This window comes from Paramisgurnus dabryanus, chromosome 5 (genome assembly GCF_030506205.2).
Source record: "Paramisgurnus dabryanus chromosome 5, PD_genome_1.1, whole genome shotgun sequence".
NCBI lineage: Eukaryota > Metazoa > Chordata > Actinopteri > Cypriniformes > Cobitidae > Paramisgurnus > Paramisgurnus dabryanus.
In genome coordinates, this window is record NC_133341.1 from 22590103 (window position 1) to 22608196 (window position 18094).

General features: G+C 35.5%; 2 protein-coding genes across 2 annotated transcripts; one reads left to right on the forward strand and one right to left on the reverse strand.

The window, feature by feature from the left end:
• Window positions 1-579: 579 nt before the first annotated feature.
• bco2l (beta-carotene 15, 15-dioxygenase 2, like) lies at window positions 580-10460 on the reverse strand. Its single transcript, XM_065250360.2, has 12 exons — window positions 10225-10460; window positions 5904-6075; window positions 5580-5791; window positions 3402-3517; window positions 3198-3300; window positions 2966-3097; window positions 2543-2703; window positions 2280-2450; window positions 2050-2187; window positions 1770-1952; window positions 1514-1624; window positions 580-1337 (listed from the first exon to the last, which is right to left on the reverse strand). Exons 1-12 carry the CDS (start codon window positions 10265-10267, stop codon window positions 1221-1223), a joined length of 1659 nt encoding a protein of 552 aa, XP_065106432.1. The 5' UTR covers window positions 10268-10460; the 3' UTR covers window positions 580-1220.
• Window positions 10461-12865: 2405 nt separating this feature from the next.
• ela3l (elastase 3 like) lies at window positions 12866-15293 on the forward strand. The gene is made up of 8 exons (XM_065250361.2): window positions 12866-12998; window positions 13226-13314; window positions 13502-13599; window positions 13791-13919; window positions 14134-14270; window positions 14420-14565; window positions 14679-14831; window positions 15055-15293. The coding sequence occupies exons 1-8, from the start codon at window positions 12944-12946 to the stop codon at window positions 15070-15072; spliced, it is 825 nt and encodes a 274-aa protein (XP_065106433.1). The 5' UTR covers window positions 12866-12943; the 3' UTR covers window positions 15073-15293.
• The last annotated feature ends 2801 nt before the right edge of the window (window positions 15294-18094 follow it).

Sequence of the window (18094 nt, forward strand, 5' to 3'; positions counted from 1 at the left end):
TTAAACAATGGTATTAAAATCCTGCTGGGAAAAGGTCATATTCATAATCATAAGTGTAAAGTTACAGCCTCAAAACCTAATTTTATTGCATTTTGCTACAAATTAAAAAGTTTAGCTGAATCCCCATGTAAATTAAAGCAAAACAAAAATGCAGTTAAAACATACCAGGTTTTAAATAAGGTTTTGAATTACCTGTAAATTGAGATATAATCTTTAGATAAACTTTCCTACCCGCTACTTGACTCAAAAATACTAATGTATTATTTTTTGTCTATGTATGTAATTTTTTTAAACAGATTGTTTGTTCTTATTCATTGTATAATACTATTTTTTTCAAATGTTACTGGCATAATGTTAATGAAAAAACATTTTCACACACTGACTTCTGCTAAGTGAGCCAAATGTTTAGAAAGTGTTTTAATTGTCTTATTTTAAATGATAAATTATTTTAAGAAATTTTGAAGCTCCCTTGTAGACTATGAATGGAGAGCTCACTCACAGGCCTACGTTTGTGACTGTAACTCAGACAGTGGTCGATAAACTTTTAAGTACAACATTTGTTTTTAGAAAATTTTATTTTTAAAATAACAAGAGTATGTGAGAAAATTATGCTAATGAATACAATATATGGAATATATTATACAATGTGTAAAACAAATGTTTGTACTGAATACACACAATACATAATACACAAAATATAAAACTAACAATTAAAAAAAATTATTTGTCTGTAAAAGTAGTAAAATCAAACCAGCAGCTATATCACCTGTAGCCCAATGAAGCTAAGTAGGGTTGAGCCCTTAACAGTCGGTGGTTGAGCCTGGTCAGTACTTGGATGGAAGGCCTCTTGGAAAAGCCAGATTGCTGCTGGCAGAGGTCTTAGTGAGACTGTGGTTTGTGTAGGTCCATAGTGATGAAGACACTATACTGTAAAAGCACAGTCCTTCGGATAAGATGTTAAACTAAGGTCTTGACTCTGTGTGGTTGTTAAAAATCCAAGGATGTCTTTCGAAAAAAGTAGGGGTGTGCCCTGGCATATGTAAATCGCCTTGAACGCTGCAGAAAAGCACTATATACAGTAAATGTACCAAATTACTATTATTACTATTAAAATCTTGGCTTTTGCTGTTTTATTTCATTTATTCTATATCGGTTTATAGTTAAAAACTAAAATTTTTCATACTGTTGCATCTTTCCCCCTGCATTCATAAGCTTTAATTTTAGTGCATTTCATTGAAGAGTCCATGTGTGCCATATGGTATGTCCACTGGAACTTCTGCCCGTCCCAGCTCTGTGAAGGTCTTGGCATCAAGGACAAGAAGGAAACTGCTCTTTTTCTAAATGAAGTTACACAACATCAAACTTGTAATAACTGAATTTTTAGACAGTAAAGAAATAAAGAAATCATATGTATTATAACTCTACTCATCATTATGACACCAAATACAAAGCCAATATTTCTAGAAGCCTAAATAGCATCATGACATAACGTGGCCTGTAACATTGGACTCACCTCTCTTGGTGTGATGACTACAGACATGACCACACCATCATCCTCATCCTTAGCATCAGGTGCTGGAACAAACATTGGCTCTGATGGGAACATGCCAGGATGGCGCCATACCTACAAACAACACGACAGATCTCAAGAAGCTCAATATTCAGGGTAAAAAAGAAGCTCAAACCCATTATTACAGTAAAATAAATGGGATAAGCCCTTAAATAGGATTTATGTGACTGTTCCAAAATATTACTATAACCATACAAACCTTTAGCTTCTTTCCTTCTAGATCCATCTTAAGCAGAGAGTCTCCAAAAAAGTGTCCAAAGCCACAGGCGTAGAAGTACCGATATGGTCGAGCATTGTAGTAAGTGTAGTTTATCTGTGGGAACTCAAGACTACCATACTGCAACAGGTCATCACTGTAAAGGTCTTCATGAGTGAGGAACACCTGTTATTATCAAAAGAAAGAGTTTAAACTATTATTCAATAAAAAATGCTGTATTATAGTATTTGACATGCAAATGTATGTTATCTAGCTTACGTACTCCAGTTTCAGTCTTTACAGCAGTTGCTGTAGTGTTCTGTAAAGTGATGAGATTCTGGTCGTTAGGATCATTTTCCTTTACGTCCAGTGGCAGCACATATCGGCGTGGTAAGTTTGTTGTACACAAAGAGTTATAGAGCTAGAGAAACGAAAAGATACACATTGCATCAAAAAACTGGATGATGCACAGTAATGATGAAACTATATTTGAGCAAAAGTCTTACAAAATACCGTATCAAGTTTCTCGCCACATTCCTGACTCAGGTTCTCCATTGTTAAGTCACCAATCACACTGCCATCATCTCCACAGCACATGTCCATAATCAAATATCCATTAGCCTCATATGCATTAATCTGGTGGAGGGTAAACATCGCACTGCAGTAATATTTTGTCTTGGTGAGCTGCAGAATGAAACATGCATGGATGAATATAGGAGGTGAAGCAATAGGATGCGTCAATTAAAGTGCTCACATTTATAGCATAAATCACGTGCCTGGCCGGTGTGTCGGTTTACCACATGGAAGATAGTCTCTAGTTCTGGGTTCCAGGACATGAGCTTATTAAAACTCTTTCCAGCAATTCTATACAGCATAAATTTCAGCAGTTCTAGCTTGATTGGCTGCTCAATGAAGACAATGTAATTCTCAGACATGGCTGCAGAGAAAAGTACAATAAACAGAAAATAAGCTTCAAAATTAACAAAAACAAGTGTTTGGAGAAAAAACATTTCTTGTTATTTGCTTGTTAGTGAATAGATTATAGTACACTGTATCATACAAGATACAGTGTGAGATTTCATGTCAACATAATATGCTTAAGAATTCTTTAAGATTAAAGACATAAAAGTCTGAAAAAGCACAGTTTCAAAAAAGCCCCTCATCTAAAAAACGAAATATAGCAAACAAATAAACTTTACCAAAACTGTGGTAGTAAGATGGTTTTCTGGGGTCAGAAGCTGGAATCGAGCAAAGAATCTCAGCACCAGACAGATCAGCCTCATCATTCTGTCCCACACCTGGAGGAACTCTGAAGATATGGTAGAGGAAGCCTTTGAAAAGCATAAGGGATATTTTAAAGACAAACGTCAAAGAGAAAGGAGTTTACATTGTTTGATTAATAAAAGATGAATTATAAGTCAGGTGTCCCACCTTTTCGACCATACGAGTTTCCTATGTTATAAGTTGCTCCTTCACGGTCATAGTGTGGATGAGCCGTTGCTGCATTAATGGCAATATATTTCGACCAATCCACCTTTCAAACCACAAATGACATATTAAAACAATCAGTCAGAGCAATCTCATTTCTAATAGAAATTTCTCATTTATGTTATATAACTAATACATAACTAATACCTTTTCTTTTGTTTCCAGGGTTGTAGGGTCAATTCTGCGCATGAAGTTGGTCTCCGTGCTTACGTAAAAATCTCCTTTGTATTTGACAAAGTTCACTCCTGCATTATCAGTTGGCTCTGTTAACCAAAAAAAAGATTGAATATTTAATCAGATTAATCTTAAAGTGGACTTTTTTAAGATGTAAAATAAATATTTGGTGTCCCCAGAATATGTATGTGAAGTTCTAGCTCAATATACCATATAGATTATTTATTATAACATGTTTAAATTGCTACTTTTGTAAGTGTGATAAAAAATGTGCCGTTTCTGGGTGTGTCCTTTTAAATGCAAATGAGCTGATCTCTGCACATGGCAGTGCCATGGTTAGATTAAGGGGCGGTATTATCCCCTTCTGACATAACAAGAGGAGCCAAATTTCAATGACCTATTTTTTCACATGCTTGCAGAGAATGGTTTATCAAAACTAAAATACTGGGTTGTTCTTTTTCACATTTTTTAGGTTGATAGAAGAACTGGGGACCCAATTAAAGCACTTAACCATGAAAAAAAGTCAGATTTTCATTATGTGTCCCCTTTAAATAGTCATGTTTTGGTGATGACTACACTGTAGTTGCACGTTCTGAACTAATCATCATAAATATTTCTTATGTATATATTTTGTTCAAATGCTTGATCTGGGGCCCGTTTCAGAAAGGTGGTTAAGTGAAAACTCTGAGTTTGTTAACCCTGAAATAAGGGAAACACTGAGTTTACCGTTTCAAAATGAGAGGAAGGTTAAACCCGAGACAGCGGGGTAAGTCAAGCTTGTTTCAGAAGGAGAGGGTACTTATACTCAGAGTCTGTTTCCGGGGGAACTTACTCTGTGAACCTAACCTGGTCGGGAGCAGGTTTTATTCGGTAAACTCAGAGTTTCTTGTGGTCTCCTCCCCATTTTTAAAGGAGTAGCTGTGTTTAATCTTGTTAGTTGCTTTCATTCATTGCGCACATTTTTATCATGTACACTGTAAAATATTTTTTAGCTGTATTTAATTTATAATCAAATTGCCAGTGCAAATCATTTTACCTTAGTGCTTTATACATTTTATAAATTACACTTAAATTTAAACAAAAAAAATGTACACAGTATATTGAAATGACTAGTAAAGCCAATTTGATATACTTAAAGGCGGAGTCCACGATGTTTGAAAAACGCTTTGGAAAAGGAGACGGGCCGACTACCAAAACACACTTATAGCCAATCAAATCAAATCAAATGCCGGATTGCGTATGTGTGGGGCGTGTCTATCAACAGAAGGTCCAGATTCTATTGGGGTAGGGGCGTGTTTGTTTAGGTGATTTCAAATATCAACATTGGCTTTCAAACATCATGGACTCCGCCTTTAAGTGCAGAGACGTCTAGTGACTAAAATTGTAAGTGCTTTTATAGAGGGTCCTGTAGATGATGATGCTGCATTCATTTGTAGAAATGTACATGTTGCAAGAGGATTTTGAGACCCCGAGTGGATTTTTGTCATGCACTCACTCGTCATTATCGCTGGTCTAGTGGGTACTTCTGTGCGCAGCGGTTAGGGCAGATGTACTGTCGGCGATCTGAGTTTGAATCCCGGCACAGCAAATTTCTGTTTTATTCATGACAAACATTTGTAAAGTTCGTAGCCTTATATGCCAAAGTATTATGCTTAATTTCATTTTTAGCTGAGTTGCTGTCATATTTGTGTCCATGGGAATGCATCTGCATGAAATTGAATATAATAACGTACAGTCCTCAGTTTATTTACTTCTGATATTTTAACTGTGATAAAAAATTAATTGTACACATTTACTAGAGTAGCAATTTCCAACAACAACTCTTTTCTTTAAAATATATGCTCGTAGTTGCTGTACACTTGCAGTAACACTTTCAGTTTTAGTAGTAAAAAGGATTAAGACCTCTTTGTCACGTGCTGTTGCCATGGTGAATCGTAATATCGGAGCTGATGATGGCTTTTCATTGTGGCTGTGCACGCGCTTAAATCAGAGTCAACCTACTCAGAGTCGATTGAACTAAGTCGAATCAGCTGTTCTGTAACCGAAAACTCAGAGTTTCCTATCTCAGAGTAAATCAACTCAGAGTTCAAGTTTAAACTCGGAGTTGGTTGAACCTCCTTATTGAAACGGGCCCCTGCAATTGATTCTTACTTGGAATCTGAAAGCGCGAGAAGAACCGCGCAAAGATGTTCTTGCATGGGTCAGGCGTCGCCAAGGTGCCAAATTCAGACACCACAATTCGGTTCTTCTCCAAGTTCTGCACATAAGAATCACTGCGCAGAAATTGGCTGCTGTAGGTCACCTGACCATCTTTAATGTGGAAACGATGCATCAAGGCCATACCATCAAACCAATGGGTGAATCTAAGGAAGAGGAAAGGAAAAACAACATAATAAATAAAAACAACACATCACGTGGAAGACTGAGGACCCTCTAGATTTCAAGTTTGCTGTAATAGTCATTTGGTCATCTTACTTGGTTTCACCAAACTCAAATTTTCCAGGCCCGTTTCTGAGGAAGCTGCCATTGATCCAGGATGGTATTTCTCCTTTGATGATTGTACTGATGGGGTCTGGAGTCTCCTCCACAGTGCTCACAAGAGGACGTATAGAATCCAGACCACTGGCAGATGGCTGTTTCTTGTTAGCTGAGAGAAAAAACAAAATGTTACAAACTGATTTGACAGGAACCAACTGAGGTACCCTTAAGGTGCCCACCAACCTTGAGCACCTTTTCCCAGTTGCCCAGGCACTGCAGTGAATTGCTGCATGTTGCTCCAGGTGTGTTGACAACTTGCTCTGTGAGTATGTGAACTACTGTTGTAAACCTTTTTAGCGAAGACCAGGAGACTTGGATTTTTTTGAGCAGTAGTCTTTATTGCAGAAAGCGATCTTCAAATCAGAGCATAGAGCTCGGGGAGCTGCAGTAACCAAGTCTGACGTACAGTAGGCCTACATTGCATTTGTACACATTTTAGGGGGCAAGCCCCTAAATGGAATACAAAGCACTTATCTTTAAACAAATCATGTAAATTCAGTCAAGGAATCAGCCGATACCGGGAATTGCTTCAGCACTGATCTCATCAGCATAACAGTGTCATTCAAATGCATAGGTGCGTGCTAATCAAATCATCCTAACATTATCGCCCACACAGTTGTGATTTGAGCTTAGCAATCACTTTTAACTTGGTACCCTTCCCAATGGTCAGGAAGATTATAAAGACAAAAGGTTAATGTCTTAGCCACCTGGGCTGCCTTACTTGATTGTAGAATGTCATACCTCAAGATGTAAAACACAATGTACATCACTTTTTCAGTTTATATACTAGTACACTGGAACCTAGATATAACATTTTATACATTTGTAATCCTACACTACTCACGGGTATGGGTTAATTAAATGTAGAGATCACATTTTGACAATCACAAAGAAATAAACGTCATATCATACTTTACTGTCCAAAAACATGAACTGTGTTTGAAATAGCTCCCTAAGAAGTGGACTCTTTTCTAAAACAGATATTTTAAGTCGTGTCAGAATTTTTATCAAGTGCGCTCATGCCAAAGCATAATGCTGCGTAAAGTACTGTATACAGACCACTTTCGTGTTTGCAAACAGAGATGACGTTTTTTGTGGGCGGAGCCAAACTGGTTGCAGAAAGTGATATCTCCGCATTAGCGGTGAGAAGCGTTTTAGCATTAAACCGTGATTGTTATGGATCTGGTGTTCTGTCGAAGTCTGATTCCCCTATGTTTCCCTTTAGTGCAATGTTTCTTATAGCATTTTAATCACGTTACATTTATTTTTTAGATAAATAAAAAGTTTAAATGGCTTGGCTACTGATATGCATGTATGTTATGTTTATGTATGGTTCTTTTTTGGTCTGAATCGCTAAAGTACATATAAAGCAATACTATCATGTATTGTATAATAACGTTTATTAAATATTCCATAATTTTCGTGTTTTCTATTAAATCTTCCCTATATTTATAGCCTACGTGTTTGTTCTAAAACTATTACAAAAGTATTATGTTTACACTATAATTAGAAAGGCCCGTTTATATGTAAATAAAACTTTACATTGTGTGTGTGTGTGTGTGTGTGTGTGTGTGTGTGTGTGTGTGTGTGGGCTATATTTATATATTTATTAAGTTAGTAAACATAATCATTTTAGAACAAACATGAAGACATACGCTAAGATATAAGGAAATAAAAAGAAATAGAAAACAAAAAAATATGCAATATAAAAATGTGTGATATTGCTTTTTCAGTATATATAAAAAACTGTTTTTCTAAATAAATTATAAACATAACGTGATAAAAACGCTATAAGAAACACATAGAGGGAACAGACTTCAACAGAACACCGGATATTTTCTCTACTTATTTTCTATTCCAATTATTAATAGATTTCCAGATGATTTCAGCGCTCCAGTCTCTCCGTTTAAGGGCTTATTGCAAACATAAACACCTACATTTATCTTCAAATGGTGTCTTCGACGATGGTATTCGAAAATGAAAGCCATCTTTTTTGGCATTAATATTCTGACACTTAACAGCAGGGGTGCTGTAAAGGGGGGGGGGGGTAAACAATGACGATTCTCGGGGCCCACGAGTAAGAGGGGGCCCAGAGAAGCCCCCAAAATTGTGGTGCTAAAAATATTTAATATTAAAAATTATTAACTTCATTCTATTTGCTGTTTCCTGGTATCAAAAAATGTATTTGTTTAGGAAACACAAACGTCCGTGGGCTCCTTGCCCCGTCTCAATTATTATAAAATGGTTCAGTCCGCCCAAATTGTTTAATCCAGGCAACACAGCTTGACTTCACTTATAGCATCAGCAGAATATCAACTTGACTGACAAGGAAGTGAAAATGCCTCAAAAATCTGGAAGTCAAAAACGGAAAGAGAAAAAAATAAGAAGTGAAAGAGGCAAAGGGTCGACATTATGTTACCCAATTTGCCTGCAAAAAAAATCTTGAACATTTTTCTTAAACACGAAATTCAAGAAAAATTCAAGACAAATTTGCTTACCCCATTGGCAGATTTTTTTGGTTGTTTTATGCACAAAATCCCTTAAATGTAATATTTTTGGTCTAAAAACTAGACTTATTTTCTTGGGTCGTTTTGCTCATCAAGAAAAAGCATCTTAATTTAAGAATTTTTTGATATTTTTACTGAAAAATAAAAATAAAAAAACACTAAGCATTTTTTTTCTTGAAAATAATTTTTTTGCAATGATAAGGGAACTCAATTTTCTCCCCATGTTAGGTCAAGAAAACGCTGGAAAAAAATAACAATACACAGTTTTAGTTAAACGTTCAACACTGCAAAAAATGACTTTCTTACTTAGTATTTTTGTCTTGTTTTCAGTAGAAATATCTAAAAATTCTTAAATCAAGATGCTTTGTCTTGATGAGTAAATGAGTCTAGTTTTAAGACAAATTAATATACAATTTAAGTGAAATTTTCCTTAAAACAAGCAAAATGATCTGCCAATGGGGTGAGAAAAAAATTGTGAAATAAGAATCCTTTTTTCTTAAACACTTAATTCAATTAAAATTTTCTCACCCCATTGGTAGTAAAAATACCATAAAAGCGCATGGTTTTATGTAAATTAATATAAAAAAAGTCTCAGCTGTGTTGGGGGCCCTGTCAAGATTCTTTTCATGGGGCCCAAAATCCTTAGCAGCGCCCCTGCTTAACAGCACAACAGGACATTTTCTAGGGAGTTATCTTGCTCGTTTCACTTGTGTCTAATTCATTTCCACTGTTTATCTGCAACCACATTGCGTGCGCAGCTTGCAGTGACGTAACTGTGACGTCTACTCGAAATTGGTCTATACTTTTTTGATGCGCTCTGAACGCAACGACGCAAGATCATGTGCGCAGAGGCGAATCTAGGATTTTCATTTTATGGGGGTATAATAAAAAGAATAAATAAATAATATATATATTTTTTGAATACAGTGTAAGGTTAGGTCTATATACAAACAGGGGCAGAGGGGGGTGGCCAAGGCTACTTTATTATGGGGTCCATAGTCCATGAAAGAAAAGGATGTGTAAATAAATATTTCTAGGCTACTGCACTGACTGCATGGATTACTTGCACAGATGTAAACATAATGAAAGGCTGAAACTTTTCTTTTTCTCACATCTGATTTACTGTCTGTTAATGAAATAAAAGATCTAATGCTAACTGCAGTAACCTTCGTAAAAGTTGTTCATGAAATCTAAACTCCATAATAAACATTGAACTTAACACTATAATGATTTTGGCAAATTAAAAAATATGGATTAATTTTTGTTACGAAGATACAGGAAGCCATAGCATGAGTCAAGAGTGATTTTCCTGAGGCTGAGAATTTTTTTTGGTTGGGGCTGTAAAGCCCCCCTTAAAATGGCTTAACGACACCCTTGCATAAAGTAGGCTCCAGGCATATTTTGTTAAAATACGTACTTTAATATCAGTTTCTTACGAAGGAATTTAAGTTCTGTCTTTAAAAAGCACACCGTACAAGTACTGTTCTGCATTAACAGTTATCACATCAGTGCGCACACTGGCACAATGAAATAAATAAAATTAGTACCAAAAAGTCCAAAACTCTGTCTAGATTAACGTTACATTGGATTCGCCTAAGTTTTGTATTTAAGTTAAATAATTACGGACCACGATAAACCAAAAACATGGCTTGAAAAATACTGTGCGAATGAAGCGAACTCCAGAAGAGGAGGATGCTCAATCGATTAAACCCTGATTTAAGACCATACTAATTGATTACCGAAAGTCTTACCTGACGCTTCGTGTGCTGCTGGATCCTGTGTTGGTTTAAGCATGACTGCAGTTGTTTTTTTGTAGTGAAACCGTGAGGTTTTATTTTAAATCACAGAGCTGGTAAAAACAATAGGATGCTGCAAAGACGTTTTGGTAAACACACGACGAGGTGGGTTGAGCTAATATTATAGCCTACGAACAAACTGAACTTTGATCAGAGAAGCGTCACTTGGACGTTTGTGTATGGCAGGGGTGTCCACTCCTGGCCGGTGTCTCTGCAGAGTTTTATTCCAACCCTAATCAAACACACCCGATCCAGCTAATCAAGGTCTTACTAGACAGACTAGATACTTTGAGGCAGATGTGTTGAGTGAAGTTTTATCTAAACTCTGCAGGACACAGGACCGACTTTGGACACCCCTGGTGTATGGGTATTACAGCATGTAGAACTGTTAAAACTGCTTTATTTAGTTTGTGTGATAAAAGCTAGACAAAAATATGTAATAATGAGTGATGAGTTTTAAATGTACAATGATGAAACATTTAATTTTATGGATTTCACTGAAGGCACTTCAAGAATTATCTAATGATTAAAAGACATTGTAAATGCAGTGTTTTATGTTTTACCACCATTCTAAGTAGTGACAGTCTGACAGATATAAACACATAAAGCCCAATATTAGCAATAAAACACACGTGGGGCTGTGTTTAAAGACTATGCAAACTGTAAGATTAAAAATATAGGAATTTATTACTTGGTCACAACTTGTCACAACCCCCTGCTGATAGTGATCAAAGACTATCGTCACAGCTGTTTATCCAATACAGTGGAGGTTAAAGGTGGTCTTCTGATTGGTCAGTTTGATTGTATTATGTTGGGTTTGGACAAGTACAGTGGGGGTTAAAGGTGATCTTCTGATCAATTTGAATGTATCAAGTTAGGTTTAGTCACATGGTCAAGGGATAGAGGATAAAGATCAAGGTTTTCATGAACTCTGGGCTATTGCCTTTTGCTTTGCCTTTCCTTTTCTTCTTTACCTGAGCTCTGGGGTTCAGGCTATTAGGCCTAGATTCCAGTTCTCAAGTGTGAATCTCTTTCTTCTAAACTTTCTTTCTTTCTCTGTTTTCTATCTTATCAGGTAATATCTCACATACATTGGAAACAGTTATTTACCATTTCATGCATTTATAATGTTACCATTTCAATTGTAACTTTAAGTCAGTACTGTTATTAAACCTTTTCATTTACAAGTCTGTTGTTTAGTTTTGATTTAGTGTTACTTAAACGCTCCATATTGCAATACAATATATTCGTACTCTAGCAATGCTCTCAGACATATTGTGTCCGAAACCCGGGAACGATTGCAGTTTTGTTCTCCTTCCGAAACCTGAGATCCCTTACAAAACAGTGGGCAATCATATAGGGACAATCTAAATTGTACAAAACATTACAGAAATAAATTCATCATTGTGCTTGGTCTTGAAAATCAAACCAAGTCCTATAAAATTTCACAGATTATTAACTCACTTTATATTATGTTTTTTATGCGATACCAAAATCCTGGCAACTAAAATGTTATTGTCAGCTAAGGTTCCACCATGTTAGGTAAAGTTAAAAGTTTATGGATTGACTCAAACCTATGAATTGCAAACAATGAGAAAGCAGTGCTAAGTACAATGCCACTTTGCTTTTTTTGTAGGTTACTTAAAATGTAGAGCTTTCATTTGCTAAAATATCATGCATTCAAGGAAAATGTCATGAGAAAGCATTTCTAAAGCATATCTAACCTCTATACCACTTTGCTTTGTTTTGTGGGTGCCTTTTATTTATACAACATTGATTCTGTTATGTAGATGCAATTAAAGCCACTTTTGAAAAGTTTTCATGCTAAAGTGTAATTTTTAACAAATATATCAATCTAATTTTAACATCACATACACAGCATATCAAATGTATTTAGTGGTTTTATGTGATATGCTTTTGCTGAGTTTTGACAGATAAAGCAAACATTTAGGTTATTGGTCAATTCTGCTGCAAACATCAAGTCTCTGAGAACTAGCCATCTGCTGACCAGCCCCATTTAAAATATACAGTTATACCTACATTATTTTCAAATGAATAATTTATTGTAACTACATGTTTAAAATCACCAAACAACCAACAACATTGTTGCTATAAATTAACGAATGAATAAGTAAATCCCTCCTTACTTTTGCATCATACACTGTATACAGAACATATAAAGTGTGTTTAGCGTTTTTCAACATGATATGCTTTTGCAGAGCAGATAAAGCAAGAATTTAGGTTATGCTACTTAAATTAGTTCTTCGTACATTATAGATATACCTACATTATTTTCAGATCATTCAGCTAAATGCAACTTCATTTTCAGTATCACCACACTGTTGTTATAGGAAACATATACCTTAGCAGAAAAAAAAAACATTGTGTTTGGGCTGCGTAGTTTTTAAAATCCTCAATTATAGAGGGCTGAATATGAACACATTCCAATCATTTATGTAATGTGTTATATGTAATATATTTTAGTAAATCTAATAATTTGTGTGAAGGCCATGTGAATGCATTCAAAGTAAGCATCTGTTTAGAAGCTGATAATTTTTTTCCAGGCAGAACTGGTTGTTCTTGTAGCACCTATCAATAGCTAAATTTTGTGTGACTAATGTGACATCACTAATAGAGAGGGTTTAAATGCGGGCAATGCCAATGTTTGGGACTGATGACCCTCGTCACCATGTTCTCACTTATCTTTGCATCAGTGCTCATTGCTAGCGGTAAGAAACCTGCACGCCTGAACAAAACGCCTGCAAAACCCAAGTCGCCTGCAATATAATTATAACAGATATTATTTTATTATACATTGTTTACACCGTTTATTGTATTGGTTTGATTCAAATAATATTCAAAATGACTAGGGTTAGATCAGGTTGAAATAGACAGTTGCATGTTAGCACAGTATGTACAAAAGCTATAAATGTCTAATTCTAAATTTCTACTGTAGCCTTTGGTTGTGGCCAACCACCCATTGAGCCTGTCACGTCCCGCGTGGTCAATGGAGAGGACGCCAAACCCCACAGCTGGCCTTGGCAGGTATGTTGCATCGCTTTTTCAGTCTTTCTCATTCCCACTTTCCTCTTAGTATCCTAATTTTTACTCATTATGACTTCTTTACTGCTGCTGTCATTCTGTTGCATGCTGCTTTTTACAGTATCTTTAAAAGGATGTGAGCTATAATACATTTTATGCATTAATCTCTTTCCATCTGTCTTGTGATCAGATCTCTCTGCAGTATCAGAATGGTGACTCATGGCATCACACATGTGGAGGATCTATTATTGACACCAACTGGGTGATGACTGCTGCTCACTGTATCAGGTATTCAATCCAAGAATTCAATGCAATGTTTATTCATTTACGTAGAGCAGGACTGTAGCTACAGTATATGGATGAAAAATGAGCCCATAAGTGCTAGCTTTGGCCCTGATTTAATGTATGTATAATAAAATGCAAATGCATTTTATGTATAACCTTTATCCTGGATTTAACCTTCATTGTGTGTCCTGTAGTTCTTCACGGACGTACAGGGTGTTTGTTGGTAAGCATAACCTGGCAGAGGATGAGGCTGGGTCAAAGGCCATCAGTCCAGAGAAGATCATTGTGCATGAAAAATGGAACTCCATATTTGTGGCCCTCGGGTAAGAACTGCTTCAGAGATTGGAGTATATTTTCCTTTGGGACCTTGTGCAATATTTTTATTTTGTGAACAGATAGAATCACTGAAATGTTTAAAATTATACAATTAATTAAAATGGCCACTAAACTATATTAAACATGGACAAGACAACAAAACAACTCTGCTTTCCATGGCAACTCATCAAATAATTTCAAATTGTGATTGTGTGCATTCAGAAATGACATTGCCCTGATTAAGCTGTCCGAGCCTTTAACACTAAGTGATAGTGTTCAGCTGGGTTGTATCCCATCTGCAGGCACTGTCCTTCCAAACAACTACACCTGCTATGTTTCAGGCTGGGGAAGACTGTCCAGTAAGTATTACATACATACATTTATGTGACGATGGTGTATATACTGTATACTCTTAAGTGTGCATCAAACATACTTGAGATATATTAACTACAATATATGTAAAGAATATAAATCCTCTTAAAGCCACTGCACTTTGGTTGTGTCCCAGCTGGAGGACCTCTTCCTGATAAACTGCAACAGGCTCTGATGCCCGTTGTTGACCATAAAACCTGCACTCGTTTTGACTGGTGGGGTCCATCCATCAAAGAAACCATGGTCTGCTCTGGTGGAGATGGTGTTGTTGCTGCCTGCAATGTAAGCAATATTCTTTGTCTTTTTACATTTTGTGCATCAGGACATATTTTACATGTACATTTTGCAGATCAAAACAGAACACAAATGAGAAAGCTTTTTTTATAATGCTACAGGGTGACTCTGGTGGCCCTCTGAACTGCAAGAACGCTAATGGCATTTGGGAAGTGCACGGTATTGCCAGCTTTGTTTCTGGCCTGGGTTGCAACACTTTGAAGAAACCTACTGTTTTCACCCGTGTGTCCGCTTTCAATGACTGGATTGATAAGGTACACCACACATTTCATTCATAAGTGCTTATGTGAATGCATTAAATGCTGATGTTTAGCTTTAACTGATAAGAGTCTAGCTTAAGCAAATGGTTCTTTATAATCTTTAGCCAGTTTGGTTTTTTTAGCAATTCTCTAGGCTTTGAAAACAGAAAGATGTTTCCATGTGATTAACTAGCTAATACTAAAATATATTCTTTTTGTTTTTCTTTGATTACTGAAGACCATGATGAACAACTAAGACCACACATGCTGCCTTTATTGCTAAGAACGAAAAAATTCCAACACACCATCGAATAAACAAGTGTAAAAGAACAAAATCAAGGCATCTTTTTATTTCTTACTATAAATACCTGAGAATGTTTGAGAATATTGAGAAGACTGTCCTGGCAATATGAAAGTATGTGTATGTGTGTCTTTACGGGAAACTGTAATGAGAAGTATAAAGAACAATGTTTTGAATTTTGGTAGCATGGTGGTTTGTGAATGATAATTTTTAACATTTTTAATGGCTCCATGGGGGCAGCTTTTGACATGTTGGTGGGAAATCATAAAGAAAGTTTTTGGATCGGTTAATATCGTTCATCCTAAGCAGTATTATTATTGTGCGTTGTGATACAAATATTGTGATGCATTGTTGTTTATTGACCTTGTTTAATATAAAAAATAAAATATATACTTATATAAAAACTAAAAAGTAAATAATATGAAAGTGACAAACGATACTAATTATTAAACCAAATACAGCTAAACAAAAAAATGCTGGAAAAAACAACGTTTCCTATAGATGGGTGTTGATTCGTCTTCCACAGTTACAGTAGGTCACTAAGCGTGATGGCAGTTTGTCATTTGATAGTCATTTCTAATGTATGTCGCACAGTATTATTACATCTTAGAGATATTTATACAAATATGACACGTGCTTGTATGCTATTGTAACTCATTGCTGGGTGGGTGTCCTGCAAGCCAAGTAAAAAATCTTCAGCTGGTTCAAAATGCAGCAACTTGCATACTAGATCAAAGAAATACGACCATATAAGCACAATATGTAATACATAATACAACAATATTGTAATCGCTCCATAGCTGCATTGGACATATTTCAAAATTTTGCTAATAACTTTTAAGGGCCACTTTCCCAGACAGGATTATCCTAGTTCCAGACTAAAAATACTGGTTTCAGCTGCCTTAATTTAAAAACATCTTCCACTGACATCTAAATATATATCCTGGCTTCAGATAATCAGTTTCTTAGCAGTATTTAGGGAAGAGTGGGGACGGTTGCAACATGTTTTGTATTTATTTCAGTTTCTCAAAGACTGTTTGGATCGGAAAACCAAACTTTCAATGCATTGAACCTACATTTAACAGCTACCAACCCACTGCTGTAGTATGTTTAAATATGACAATATACATACAATTTATTGTTGACAAAGTCAAATGTTGCAACTGACCCCATTTCAGGGATATAAAAGAAAATAATTATTTTATTTTAAGATTGATCAATTTCATTATTTTATTACTGTACAAACAGGGTCTTTACAACGTTAAAATGGCTTTGTAGTAACAACAAGAAACCAAGTATGTTTTTGTAAGGTCTACAATAAATTTCAACTGCTAATTGTTTTATATCAATATTTATTCAAAATAGAAGCCACCAACTGAACATCAGGATTTTATCCATTGTTGAGAGACCGATTTATTCATGTTTTCTTCAAAACAATCACATCCTAATGACGAAAGCGTGCTCAGATCAAAAAAGTTTAGTGTGAGTGCAAGCTTGTGTGGGAAAGGGGGACAATCGCCTTTGGGCATGGTTCAAGGCAAGTGCGTCCCTAAAAAATGGGAGACATCTATTAAAGAATTCTTTATTATTCCATGAATCAAATTTTATTATGTTAATTTTAACATCAATGTAATTATAAGGGACATTTGCAATAGCATGCTGCCTCATTCCTCTGGCATACTCACAGCTGTGCCGATCACTGTATCACACCCCTACTCCATATTGCTTCATTATATTTCTGTGAAACGTAATATATTCTCTTTTGTTTCCAGAGTTTGTTGTGTCAGTTTTTCGTATATAGTTGGTTTTTTAATTTTTTGTTGTAAATGTTCATACACAAAAATGTCAAATGCAGACACATTGCACCATCAACAGTCACAATTCAAATATGAAAATACAAATAAGTGTAAGGAAATAAATACATATAAATATGAATTAAACAGAAGAAAAGAACATTTTTATAAAATTAAATTAAGTAATAATAAACTTAAAATAAAGTATTGATAATACAGGGGGTTACAAATAATTATTTGTTAGAAATAAACTTGGTTGCTTACATAAAAATCTCTTTATATTTGAGCTCACATTATCAGCTGCCTCTTTTAACCAAAGATAAGATTGAAGATAAAATCAGCTGATTCTTAAATAATCATATTTTGATCAGGACTACACCTTAGTTTCACATTCTGATATGAATCAACACACAGGAATTGACTGCTATAGGTTGCCTGAGCATCTTTATCATAGAAACACACCTACTGATAAAATGAAATGGAATGCACTGTAAATTGCTTTGGATTAAAGTATTTGCCAAATGCGTAAAGGTATTAGCTTCTGAGATTTTCAGCCTTTCAATGTATTTGTTTATCATGTAACCTTATACTGAGAATGTTACTGTCAGATAATGTTATGGCCAATGACTTACAAAAGTAAAGCAAAGCAGTGCTAACTACCGAGCCCTTCTGATGACATGGTAAAACTTTTTTTTTAAATCGTGGCCACGAATTAGCAATTCGTTACCACGAATTATTAAATCGTGCGCACGTTTTAGTAATTCGTTCCCTCGTTTAGGCTAAATCGTGCGCACGATTTAGTAATTCGTTCCCTCGTTTAAGCTAAATCGTGCGCACGTTTTAGTAATTCATTCCCTCGTTTAAGCTAAATTGTGCCCACGTTTTATTAACTAGTTCCCTCGATTAAGTTAAATCGTGGCCACGTTTTATGAATTAGTGCCAAGAATTTCATTTAAACCATCTGGACATTAACACAACGCTAACAAGATCAAATTCACTCTAGCCATTATAAATGACGCATACTTAATGCAGTTTTATAAATTCCTGCCAAGAATTTCATTAAAATCATCGGAATAGTGACGCTTATTGCAGCTCAATGCATTAATACATTGCTATTAAGTATCAAATTCATACACCTTATGGCTCCTGTAGATATACAGTTTATTAACTCCTTCACAGAATTT

Bases quoted from the DNA above. Each gene is read 5' to 3' on its own strand.
- bco2l (XM_065250360.2), bottom strand. From the start codon at position 10,267: ATGCTTAAACCAACACAGGATCCAGCAGCACACGAAGCGTCAG. The intron at 3,301-3,401 runs GTATTAGTTATG...GTGGTTTGAAAG, and splicing joins CCCTGGAAACAAAAGAAAAG to GTGGATTGGTCGAAATATAT. The intron at 1,625-1,769 runs GTTTGTATGGTT...TGTTGTTTGTAG, and splicing joins TAGAAGGAAAGAAGCTAAAG to GTATGGCGCCATCCTGGCAT.
- ela3l (XM_065250361.2), top strand. From the start codon at position 12,944: ATGACCCTCGTCACCATGTTCTCACTTATCTTTGCATCAGTGCTCATT. The intron at 13,315-13,501 runs GTATGTTGCATC...TCTTGTGATCAG, and splicing joins CCCACAGCTGGCCTTGGCAG to ATCTCTCTGCAGTATCAGAA. The intron at 14,566-14,678 runs GTAAGCAATATT...ATAATGCTACAG, and splicing joins GTGTTGTTGCTGCCTGCAAT to GGTGACTCTGGTGGCCCTCT.